This window comes from Erigeron canadensis, chromosome 1 (genome assembly GCF_010389155.1).
Source record: "Erigeron canadensis isolate Cc75 chromosome 1, C_canadensis_v1, whole genome shotgun sequence".
Classification (NCBI taxonomy): domain Eukaryota; kingdom Viridiplantae; phylum Streptophyta; class Magnoliopsida; order Asterales; family Asteraceae; genus Erigeron; species Erigeron canadensis.
Window position 1 is genome coordinate 31,763,592 of NC_057761.1, and position 12,827 is coordinate 31,776,418.

At 40.0% G+C, this 12,827-nt stretch overlaps 1 protein-coding gene across 1 annotated transcript; it reads left to right on the forward strand.

Annotated features, from left to right (window-relative positions):
* Positions 1-11,861: 11,861 nt before the first annotated feature.
* LOC122589978 (E3 ubiquitin-protein ligase MYLIP-B-like) lies at positions 11,862-12,571 on the forward strand. The gene is made up of 2 exons (XM_043762310.1): positions 11,862-12,077; positions 12,341-12,571. Exons 1-2 carry the CDS (start codon positions 11,862-11,864, stop codon positions 12,536-12,538), a joined length of 414 nt encoding a protein of 137 aa, XP_043618245.1. The 3' UTR covers positions 12,539-12,571.
* The last annotated feature ends 256 nt before the right edge of the window (positions 12,572-12,827 follow it).

Sequence of the window (12,827 nt, forward strand, 5' to 3'; positions counted from 1 at the left end):
TTGAAGGAGGAAATGACACCATTGTCACTAGAAAGGTTGCTTCAACAAGAAGTATGAATCCTTCTTTGCTCTTCCCAATGAAAGTTTAACTGGTACTATACCAGATTTACTGGCCTAATTAATCAACTTAGAGGCTTGGGAGTGGAGAAGGATAAGGATATTCTTCTTGAAAAATTCTGTGATGTTTTGCCATCCAAATGGGCACACATGGTCTTGTCTTAAGACAAGGAAAGACCTTGCATAGCCATACTTGCCTCTCTTTATGGAGCCTTCAGATTACTGAAGATAATGATGCTGCAAGATTACTCGGAACAAGATGCTTTAAACCATGCTCAGAGTTCCAAGGCTGCCAATTTTCTGGGCAACCTTGTGCTGCTTTAATATCTACTGAGAATGTCCAGTCACATTCTATGAAGGAAATGTTAAACAACTTTTTGAACTCTGGTCTAACCACTAATCTCAGTGATGGTTGTGAGGAAACTGACGATGATGATCTGGTTGCCATGATTGCTAAAACCTTTAATAGGTTTAAGCATAAATCTAATCGATTTAATGGGTCCAATAATGCTTCCAATTCAATCTCAATGGATAAGGCTAATCTTACCTGCTATAAATGTGGTAAGAAAGGCCATTTCATGAAGGAATGCAGATCTAGTCAGATGAACTACCAAACTGGTCCTATTGTCCCAAACTTTGTTAAAACTGATGATTATAAGGCCAAATACAAGAAACTTAAGGCCCAGATTGCTCTCATGTCTCTTGAACAAAATAATGAGAAAGAAAAGAACAAGTGCATGATGGCTCAAACTGAAGGGAAATGGGAACTCTCTGATGATTCATCTGATGATGAAGAAGAGATTAGAGATATGTGTTTCATGGCATTGGAGAGTCAACAACCAGTGGTGAAGGATGATGTGTATCTGGAAGATGGGTTGATATCATTTTAAGAAGGTAAGGGATTATGATATCGAAATTGATTCAGAACTGAAATTGGATATTGCTGAATCATTGAATGATGACTTGTTATTTGTTGAAACCATGAGAACTGACTGTGAAAGATATTTAGAAACAGTTTTGGTTGAATTAAACAACATGAAAAGTCAAGTAAATGATTTGCAAAGTGTCCAGTTGGCTCTTAAAGAGTCAGATTTGAAAAACGAGGCATTGGAAAGAGATAACCAAAAACTGAAATTTGATCTTGAAAAGAACATATGGTTATTAATTCTTGGGTTCAAGCATCTGGTAAAAATTATGACGCTTTTTCTAAAACCATTGATGCTCAAAAAACTGCCTGGAAATCTGGTGATCTTCAGATGGCAGCTGTTTTACCCACAATTCACCAATTGCCAGAATCTGTTAAAATTGAAACACCTTATGATTCCTCTGGCACAATCAAATCTGAATCCACTAAGACCAACCCTGTTGAGGTCAAAACTGGAGCCAAGAAGGCTAAAGCTCCAGTTAAAAGGAATATGGTGACAATCCTTTACCTCATAAGTCAAGTGAGTCCTCAACTCTAAAGACTAAAACCCCGCTGAGCCAAAGTCCAAAGGCCAGCAGCCTGAAGAAAAAAAACATTTTGGTAAGAATGGAAAATCAAATCCAAAATTTGTCAAGGCAGGTACAAAGTTGTACTGCCAGAATTAAGAATTTGGAAGGAGGTGCATCCTCTTCTGTTGAAAAACAAATTGTCAAAACTCCTCCTCAAAAACAAAAGATAAAACAATCTGCTCAGAAAGGAGCATACATCGAAAAGAAAAAGGAGGTCAATGTTCCACTGAAACCAATTGTTTTTATTCCAGAAACTGGAGAGAACCCTCCAGTTTCCTCATCCAGTTCAACACCTAGTCAAGCACATGGGACTTCTCAGAAGAAGTCCAGTGGACCCATCAAGAAAAGATGGGTTCACAAAAATAACTGATCACTAACTTGGGTGTGCAGGGCGATCGAAACAAAAATATTTGGTATCTGGACAGCGCAGCTGGCCGGACTATGACCGGATGTAAGCCCCTGCTGGAAGAGTTCACTGCATGTGATGGACCTGCAGTGACATTTGGTAATGATGGAAGTGGGAAAACTGAAGGATATGGTGTTGTTGACAATGGGCAGATTCAATTCACTAAGGTTGCATTTGTAAATGGTTTGAAATATAACCTGATAAGTGTCAGTCAACTTTGTGATGATGGATATAGGGTACTGTTCGACATTGCTCAAGGCACTGTTTTTAACAAGGATTGGAAGGTAGTAATGATTGCACCAAGAAAAGGGAATGTGTACATCATGAACATGGAGCCTACTCCAAAAGAGCATTGTTTCTATGTCAAGGCTGATGAGGACACCAACTGGCTGTGGCATAAACGGTTATCCCATCTTAACTTCAAAAATATTAACAAGTTGTCAAGAAAGCAACTAGTTGATGGGATACCTTTGTTTTCCTTTAAAAGGGAGAAGCCATGTCCAGGGTGTGAAATGGGCAAAAAGAAAAGAGCCAGTTTCAAGACCAAACAGAATTTCAGCATCACTGAACCTCTTCACATGCTTCATATGGACCTTTTTGGTCCAGTGAATGTTCAAACTAAAGCTGGTAAAAGGTACACTTGGTTGTGGTCGATGAATACACCAGATTTTGTTGGGTGATATTTATCAGATCAAAGAGTGATGCATCTGGTGAAATTATCTCTCTCATCAAGCGAATTGAGCTCAAGTTTACCAAGAAAGTTTGTCAGTTGCGAAGTGATAACGGTACAGAATTCATGAATAAAGAATTGGAGACATTTTGCACTGACACTGGCGTTTCTCAAAACTTCTCGTCAGCTCGTTCTCCAGAACAAAATGGTGTGGTTGAAAGGAAGAATCGCACATTGATTGAAGCTGCCAGAAGTATGTTATCTGAATCTGGTCTTCCCACCTGTTTTGGGCTGAAGCTGTAGCAACTGCGTGTCACACCCAAAACCGGTCAGTTTATGTCAAGAGACATAGGAAGACTGCCTATGAAGTCCTCAGGAATCGTAAGCCAAATGTTGGATATTTCCATGTATTTGGCTGTCCAGTTTACATTTTAAACGATTCCAGTCAGTTGGGAAAATTTGATGCAAAAGCTGACGAAGGTGTCTTTGTGGGGTATTCAAATATTAGAAAAGCCTATAGAGTTTATAATTATAGACTCCAAAAGGTACATGAGACAATTCATGTCACGTTCGATGAATCAAATGAAGCAATCAACAAAAGACCAACCCTTGATTTATCTTCAGTTGTCCCAGTTGATTTTGGTGTATCTGATCAGGTTCATCAATCAGTTAGTACACCAGAAAATGTTTCCAAACACCAAGTCTTGGAACCAGTTAAGGTAAAGAAGAACTTCTGTGACACCTCATTCTATCCTTCTATCAGTTTTAACCTACCTGAAAAACTGGTAATTGGATCTGATGTGCGTGCCACAACAACATCAGAACCAGTTCAAGCTTCTCCAGTTCTTCAAGAGATACCTTTGTTTGAAGATAATCATGTTAACTCTTCAGTTGACAATAATGATGAAGTTGAAGTAGTTTGGACTGATTCTCCTCCTGTTGCTGCAACAGTTGGAGATCGTCAGGTGTCTTGCACTGATGTTGTATTATACCAACCTAGTCAATACACTAAATGGACTGCTGCTCATCCCATTGAGCAGATTATTGGCAATCCAGATAGTGGGGTTCAGACTAGAAGAGCCACAAGTGATCAATGCTTGAACGTCACCTTCTTATCACTAATTGAACCGAAGAAGATTGACGAGGCTATGGCAGATCCAAGCTGGGTTGAAGCTATGCAAGAAGAACTCAACCAGTTCGAAAGGAACAATGTTTGGGAGCTTGTTCCTTGTCCTCCAGGGTTAAGAGAGAACCCATTGGAACGAGGTGGGTCTACCGGAACAAGATGGATGAAGATGGCAACGTTGTCAGAAACAAAGCTAGATTAGTTGCCAAGGGTTATTGTCAAGCAGAAGGTGTTGATTTCGATGAAACTTTTGCTCCAGTTGCAAGACTTGAAGCCATCAGAATTTTCTTGGCTTATGCTGCTCACTTGCAATTCAAGGTTTTCCAGATGGATGTAAAAAGTGCGTTTCTGAATGGCACATTGGAAGAAGAAGTGTATGTTACGCAGACTCCAGGCTTCATAAATGAAAAGCATCCACATTGGGTATATAGACTGAACAAAGCTTTATATGGTCTTCGACAAGCCCCAAGAGCCTGGTATGATACTCTAACTAAACATCTTCTCAAAAATGGTTTTCAAAGAGGTGCAATAGATAATACCTTGTTCATCTTGAAAGAAAAAGGTGATATCTTGCTGGTACAAATTTATGTTGATGATATTATATTTGGGTCAACTGATGATGGAATGTGTAAAAGGTTTTCAAAAATTATGTCTCAAGAATATGAGATGAGTTTAATGGGTGAATTAACATTTTTCTTAGGTTTACAAATTAAACAAACCATGGATGGTATTTTTATTAACCAAGAAAAATATGTCAGAGATTTGTTGAGAAAATACAAATTTGATTCAATCCCATCAAAAACCACACCTATTTCAGCTCCATTAAATTTGGACTCTGACCCAAATGGAAAACCAGTGGACCAAAAAGAATATCGTGGAATGGTTGGTTCACTGATGTATCTAACTGCCAGTCGACCAGATATAATGTTTGCAACATGTTTATGTGCCAGATTTCAGGCAAATCCAAAAGAATCACACTTGCATGCTGTTAAACGCATTTTCAGGTACCTGAAAGGGTGCCCTAGCCTTGGTCTTTGGTATCCCAAAGGCTCAGGGTTAGATCTAATGGGTTATTCAGATTCAGATCATGCAGGTTGTAAGATTGATAGAAAATCCACAACTGGTGGATGTCATTTCCTAGGGGGAAAACTGGTGAGTTGGACAAGTAAGAAGCAGACTTCAGTCTCAATGTCTACTGCTGAGGCAGAATACATTTCTGCGGCCAGTTGCTGTGCCCAGATTCTCTGGATCAAAAACCAGTTACTTGATTATGGCATGAAATTCACAAGAACCCAATCTTTTGTGACAACACCAGTGCTATTGCTATATCTCACAACCCAGTGATGCACTCAAAGACAAAGCATATTGATATCAGGTATCACTTCATTCGTGATCATGTTATGAAAGGAGATATTGAAATACATTTCATCCCCACTGATAAACAGTTAGCTGATGTTTTTACAAAACCTCTTGATGAAAAGACTTTTAAACATCTCATCAGTGAACTGGGTATGTTAAATCCTCATTAAACTGAAGAGGCCCTTCAGTTGAGGATGGTCCAGGTGATCCTTGATTGGTTGGAGATTGAACGCCTTGATGTACTCAAAGACTAGTCATTGATCAAATGGATCACATTTTTAGGGGGAAAAAGACTCAAAATATTTTTCAAATAAATTATTGAAAAATGCAACTGAAGGTCATCAGTTGAAACTGGCATCTAAATTTTTTTTGGTTGCTAGTTTGGTCTTGTCTCAAAATGGTGGTCAGCCAGATTTCATAACGTTGTGTTTTACTTGGTGGATACTTGTGACACGTGATGTTACTCGAGTACTAACCTCGCACTCACGAACGTCACCTGACATGTCTTACGTGTCAAGACTTTTGCTGAAATGTACTGCACTTTTTATGGGTATTGGTGAAGTTAGTGGGTAAGTGGGAATACCAGCCGTCGTAGCATTAAATGCTTGATGGGAAGTATTAAATATTTTTGAATTCTCAAAATTTTGGAAAATAACTTTTTACAAATTATTTCAAACTTTTGGAGACTAAAATATCTTTTCGTATATATTTTGGCAATATTTTTACTGCCTATATATACCCCCCACCAATATATCCGTCTCATTTACTTCTCTCAAAATTCCTTCATTTACTCTTTCAATCATTCACAATTCGAGATCCTTTTCTCTCTTTCTTCTTTAAGTCCAAAACCCTAAATCTAAATTCACAAATGGCTCCTAAATCTTCTTCTTCTTCATCTCGTTCTCGTGATGTGAATCTACTCACTGCTGAGTACATTCCATCACAAAATGTTATTCGTGCCACTGGTGCTCCCATAAGCTCTAAGCTTATTAAACTAAATCCAAATAATCCAATGGCATCTCTTCAAGGGCTCCAGGCCGCTGACTCTCTTATCGGGAGAATCCAATCCTTTCTTCGGATTTCTCCCCTCAGCGATGCCTTCTCTTTGAATCCACACAAGCTATTCCATGATTACTTGTGTGAGTTCTGGTACACTGCCTCTCTTTCTGAGGACTGCTCATCCATCTCCTTTTCTCTAAAGGATGGGTCAGTCCCGTGTACCATCACCACTGGAACGTTGAGGGAAGCCCTTAACCTCAACTACTGGAGACATAATGAAACTCCAGTGGTGATTTCCTCCAATATCAATTTCCGCCAGGTCTTCCTTGATATGGGAAATAAGGAGATGGTGGAGGGGGATGTGTTGAAGACCAAGGGGTCCATTACAATGAAGGGGCTTTCACCATCCTGGAAGTTCTTTATGGTCCACTTGGTGGAAAGTTTGGGAGGGAGTTCTGGTGGATTGGACCAGATAAACTCCTTCCAGGCAGAAATGGCGTACTGCCTTTGGAATGGGCTGAGGGTGGATTTTGCAGGCATTTTGTTCAGAAGCCTGGTATTCAAGTTGAAGGGTAACAGGGGTCCTTGTGTTCCCTTTTCAAGGTTTCTGTCCCTTTGTTTTATTCAGATTCTGGGCAGAAACGAGTACAACAACACGCAATCCTCGTTCTCTGTGCCAGAACTGTTGAGGAATCTGGACAACCTGGTGTCCACTTCTGATGAAGTCCAGATGTCCCCGAGAATGATTTTTGCATTCTCTAAAACTGATGCACCACAATCTGGTGAATCAGAAAGGCAACTGGGCGGGCCTCAAAATAATGAGGGACCCACCGGTTCGTCTACTGAAGTAGTAACTGTGGCAGAAGCAGGAGTCCAGGCAGTTCCTAAAGCAAGAAGATCCTCTAAAAGCAGGAGATCAAGATCTGGACTTGCTGCACCTGACCAGTCACAATCTGTGATAGTGGTCTCTGAAGCCGCTGCCGATGATATTGCAACTGAGGATAGAGCAGTTGTGGTTGAGGCACCAGTCACCTCTGTCCAGGGAGAAGATGCTTCGGCAACGGATCCTCAAACTGATGATACCATTGAGGCAACTCAAACTGGTCATCAGGAGTCTGAACAACTTGTTCAGCCACCCCCAACATTTATGGATCTTGGCATAAATGAGGGTGTGTTTCAGCTTGAGTCTTCGGACTCATCTGAGACAGAATCTGACCAAGAGATGGCTGATGCAACTATACTTGATCAGCTCCCTTCTCTCCTTGGTCAACCCCAAGAACCACATGTTTCAGTTTCCCCAACTCATGTACAAAGCTTAGAAATACCTCCAATATTCACCTCTCGCCAATCACCTTCTTCTATGGGTGTGCCTAGAAATAGACACATCCTAACCCCACCGTCGCCGTCGTTCACACCTGAGCATTCTCAGCATGAACGACACATTGAATCTCTTCCTTTCATTTCTACAACCCCTCCTCTTCTATCTACTGATGCTACTGCAACTGGAGAACCAGATATTGTCATACCTCGTCCAGTTGCACCTGTAGCTTTTCAGCTGGTCCAGTGACACCTTCTCCTCCGTCATTGGACAGCCAGTTCGTGTCTTTTCAAACCGATCTCTCGAACCTTCTTGCGAGGGTGGAAGAGATTCAAAAGACACTGGAGAAGAACACCAAGTCCCTCTCCAGGTACCACAAGGATCATCTGCAAAATATTAAAGTGGTTGACCTGGGGATTAACAAGTTCTCTGCTAATGAGGACTTGGTGTTTGGCAAGCTGAACGAGTTAGTGGAATCCTCCAATCAATTGGCAATATCTTTAAGGGAGGCATTCGCACTGACTCAATCTGGAGTCACATCCTCAATATCCAACCTGCTGAACAATACTGTCAGATCTTCAGAGGTTGATATTAAGAATCTGGAAAGGCAGGTGCAAGAGCTGTGTAGCAAACCTGGCCTAGATGTGACAGAGCTTGGGAGTCGGTTGGCCTCTTCAGTGGGTCTCAAGATCGAAGAAACTTTGGCTGCCAGTGAGAGTAACTTGATAGAAAAGGTGATATCTGAGATCACCAAGATTGCAGTGCCCCAGGTCGATCTCACTCCAATTACATCTGAGATTGATCGGTTGAGGTGCAGTCTGGATACGCTGGCTAGCAAAGTGTCTGAACATTCAACTGCCATATCTGATCTGACCACTGAAGTTGGCAAAGGAAGGGCGGTTGAGCCTGACAGTGCTCAGGAAGTCCCTGCAACTGGGCTCTCTTCAGATGATCTCTCCATTCTCAAACAAATTTTAAAGAGTCAAGAGCAGACAAGTGGAAATGTAATGACTCAGTCTCAAGAGATAAATCATCTTTGGAGGACAGTTCGCATGCTTTGTGGAGTCTTCAAAGAGTGTAAGACAATGCAATCATGGCAGCCTCTAGATCGCCTGCCCTCTAGTCATGCTGATTTTGAAGCCATCAGGCAGGGACTAGATGCTGCCAAGGGGGAAAGGTCGGTACATGCCCCTCACACTCTTGTGAAGACTTCAAGTAAAGGGAAGGAGATTGTGATGGCTACCAGTACTGAGGCTGGTGAGCAAGGGTTTGAGGTGTTTGATGATGTGGTGGTAGGGAGTGTTGACAAGGGAAAGGCCATTGCTGATGAATCTTTGGAACCAGCCACCGATGCACCAATGTTGGAAACTGGCAATGTCGATTTGTTGCCTCCAGTTACTGAAAGCGAGAGCCAGAAGTTAGCAAGAGTGGGATACCTGGTCAAGGAAAGGAAGAAACAAATGAAGGCAAACCAGTTTGAATCAAGAAAAAATCTTCCAACCCCTCTTGTTGATATCACTGATGCTCAACTCCTTGGCTTGACACTTGTTGAATACAAGAAGATCAAAGAAGATCCAAGAATAGTCAATGCACTGAAGGAGATGCTTGAAGTGGAACTGGACAAACACTACCAGGATGATGAGGCTGAACTGGATGCAAAGTGTTTGAATGTATCGGTGGAAAAGGCCAGAGAGATCAGATCTGAAGGGATTCTCAAGAGAACTGAGCAGGTCAAGAAGGCGGTCACCAAAGTGTTGAATCCACCCAAGTCCAAAGGAAGAAAACAAAAGGCCTTACCAAGAGATGCAAATCTGAGGACTTGGGTAGAACCATCTGAACCCACAACTGATGATATTCGAGCTGCTACACAAAAGCTGAGCACGAGCAAAATCAAACTGACAAATGAATCTGAAGCTCGCACATATTTGTCAGATGTACAGCGTCGAAGGCACAATAGAGGCAGGATTACTGATGTTAAGGTTTCAATTAAGCCTGGTGCCAAGCATTTTGTTGTTGAGGTACAATACTTTGGTGGACCTAAAAGGACTACTGAGAACCCGGATGTCAATCAGTATGGTCATTCCGAGCATGTTGAGATGTTGAGGCTGTTGGAGGGGAGGCAGAGGAAGAATAAAGTTGAAAGAGGCTGGGAGTATGTATTGCAAAATCTCATCAAGTTCAAGGAAAACATTGAAGAAAGATTAGGCCTTGATCCTGAGGATACTCAGCCGATTTCATCAGTCTCAAAGAGAAGGAAAACTGGCGAAGGGCCATCTGTTTAAGTTTTCCTTCTAACTATTATCTGCTTGTAATTTTGTGTACTCTCTTGTAATTTATTTGAAATTGTATGTATATACAAGTTGCCAGATTGTAACCTACAAGTAAGATATCTGATAAGATCTACAAACACTTAAAACAAATCCAAGACATTTGATGATCTATAAAAATGTCTTGGAAACTTAATAGGTTTTATCAAATTCAAGTATTTCAAACTTAAACTTGTATAGAAACAAGTTTGAAAATACTTGACAATATTTCAGGACAATTAGGGGGAATTTGTTAGGTCCAGTTTTAACTAAACTGGAGCTCTCCAGTGACATCTGGAGAGCATGAGGAATTGTCCGAAATATTAGAAGTCCAGTTGCATTATACAGGTTTAGCAACTGATGACTTCCTCCAGTTGAGATCAGACGACTAGAATCTGAAGACCTTCCAGTTGAAGTCAAAGACAACAAATGGAAGATAGAGATTGGCAATGGCAGCGAAGCCCAGTTGACAATCTACCAGATCAATCAACTGGAGAATCCTCCAGTGTAAATGCTCTTACAAAGCTTTACACTGATTACGAGGAGGACCTTTTTACTCTACATCCTTTTAACCGGACAATGATATTGTCTTTGGATAAAGATACAAAGATGTAGAGTGGTTGAATAAAGTAACCTTTTGTCTTACTTTATTTAACACACACAAAGGATTATTTAAACAATACTTTTGTGTGCTGTCAACCATATTTGTACATCGAAGTTGAGATCCCCATGCTCAATCTTCGACTATAAATAGAGGTCCTTGCACAAGCTATTTCAATAACTTTGCAAATACATATATTCTGCAATATTGGTGAACTTGTGCAATATTCTCTCAATCGCAAAAAGAAACATTTCACAACTCTAAGTGTTTCGATTGTTTAGGAGAATTTCCAAGTTTAGATCAATTGTAATTCATGGGTTGTTAGGATATTTACATTCTTGTATTATCTTGGTTCCGCAACAACCTTGTATTTTATTTAAACAAGTAATAAATAAAATACACTTGAAAATTACATATTGTCTCACCAGTTTATATACTCGTCATTTATATTATTGCATGTATTAATATTCTGTCACTTTAATACTTAATTCCAGTTAACCTGGTACACGATCAAACTAAACTGGTCACATCCAGATTAATTGATCGTGTTGCAAAGTTCACTCACCATCGACATAGAGGTGTCTTCAGCACCCATCTAGTGATAGTTGGGACTAAAAGATATAGTTCTCGGAGATGCCAAGAAAAGGCAGATTGATCCTTTAAGAGCATACTATCAAGGAGAAATAGTGGCCTGGCAAAGCCAAAGTGGAGAGAAGTTGAAGTATGGTAGAATTCCTGAGGATGTAAGACCTTTGGTAGGGCAAACATCGTATAGTCTCAATGTTGAAACGTTTCCACGGAAGACCAAAACTTTTATATCTTCACATGTTTTCCCCTTTCAAAATTTCCCAGTTGGCAGAGAGTATCCTACTTATGTGAGGCCCAGAGATAGTATGCATGCTGAGCAGCTAGACCAGTCTCAAGGAGTAGCTTTTGAAAATCAGGTTTGTTGAGTTTCTATGTTTTATACAACCTCCTTCCAAAATAATATTTCACTCCCTCTACCGATGATTAAAGAATAAATCTTGTTATGTGATATATTGTAAGCAAGCTGATTAATGGGATAAGTAATTAGTCTTACTTGATGATTGTAACTCTTGTACACACCTGAACTGTTTGGAGTTTGATGGGATAAGTAAGAGTATATAATTTTCGTATGAATAAATCTTGTTTTGTGATCTGCATGAAATTTTTTTGGTTAGTATATAATATTGTTGGTTGTTTTTGTTGTGACACTGTTTTCTGCTATTGCCTATTGCTTCTTAGCATCGTACCCCTGATAATAATGTCTGCATCATACATTTTACATAAAACATGTAGTGGCTGTCTTCTAACTAAATGGATCTAGTTCTTTGTCATTATATTTTTTGAGCTGTAGATCTTAGAACTTAATGAATAGTTACTGAATTTTGACTCTAACTTTGGACTGTGTTCATCTGAATTGGTAGTTGCTGCAACCTAAAGCATTTTAAAGTCACATAAATGTGGTTGCAACAATAGTTTCTTAGGAGGAACAATTTGCAACATGGAATCAAACAAACTTGATGTCTTTTGGCAGAAACAAACAATTCAATGTCTTGAGCATGGTGGTGTACCAACTGAGGAGTTTGTTGAAGCATTTAAAGAGATGCTCTCCGGTGCTCGAATCAATATGGACCCAAAGAGGCAATGCCTCCTCCAAACAATTCTGTCTCTGCAAGAACAATTGAAAGAATCTCAGGCCACGCTTGTGCTCGAGCAGGTCGGCACCTGACTTCAGCTTATAATAAATATTTAGATTGCTCTGAAAGTTTCTTGTCATGTGTTTATTCATGTTATTTTCAAGAGCAAATCCAGTTTCATACATGTATGATCATTTTGTTGACCCAGCAGGCTCTAAAGTATCACTGATATTAAAATCTACCGCCCGGGGTTTAAACATAGTTGAATACCGTGCATAAACCATTATTATTTTGATAAAAAGGGGAGGGCACTAATTTATTCATTCGTTTGGTATATTTCCAGGAAAAGTCTAAGTTTGCGACAAAAGAAGCTGACTTGGCTAAAGTAGCATTGCTATGCCGTATCTGTTTGACCAATGAAATAGGTGTGACCATGGTTCCATGTGGTCATTTGCTATGTCATCCATGCTCATCTGCTGTCTCCTGCTGTCCAATCTGTGGAGTTCAACTTTCTACAGTAATGAAAATTTATCGACCCTGATGACAATAAGTGTTCAAAGATGTTTCCTACCCAATTGTTTCTGGTCTAAGTTGGTCTTGTTACAAACCAAAATATGTGTTTATCTACCACATAATTAGATTTACCTATTTCTTCTCTTTCTATTATTTGAGTTGATTTAGTTATTGGCGACAATCAGAATAGGGATTATCACACAGCAGCCATAGAGATTTAAGTTGGTGTTTGGAGTGCTTTGTAAGCATGTGAGGATTGTAGTATAGTTGGAGTATGCTAATCTTTAATAAAAATTGTGATTTGATGTTCAAAGAAA

Excerpts from the sequence above, each read along its gene's own strand:
- LOC122589978 (XM_043762310.1), top strand. The coding sequence starts at position 11,862 with ATGGAATCAAACAAACTTGATGTCTTTTGGCAGAAACAAACAATTCAA. Across the intron at positions 12,078-12,340 it reads CCACGCTTGTGCTCGAGCAG|GAAAAGTCTAAGTTTGCGAC; the intron begins GTCGGCACCTGA and ends GTATATTTCCAG.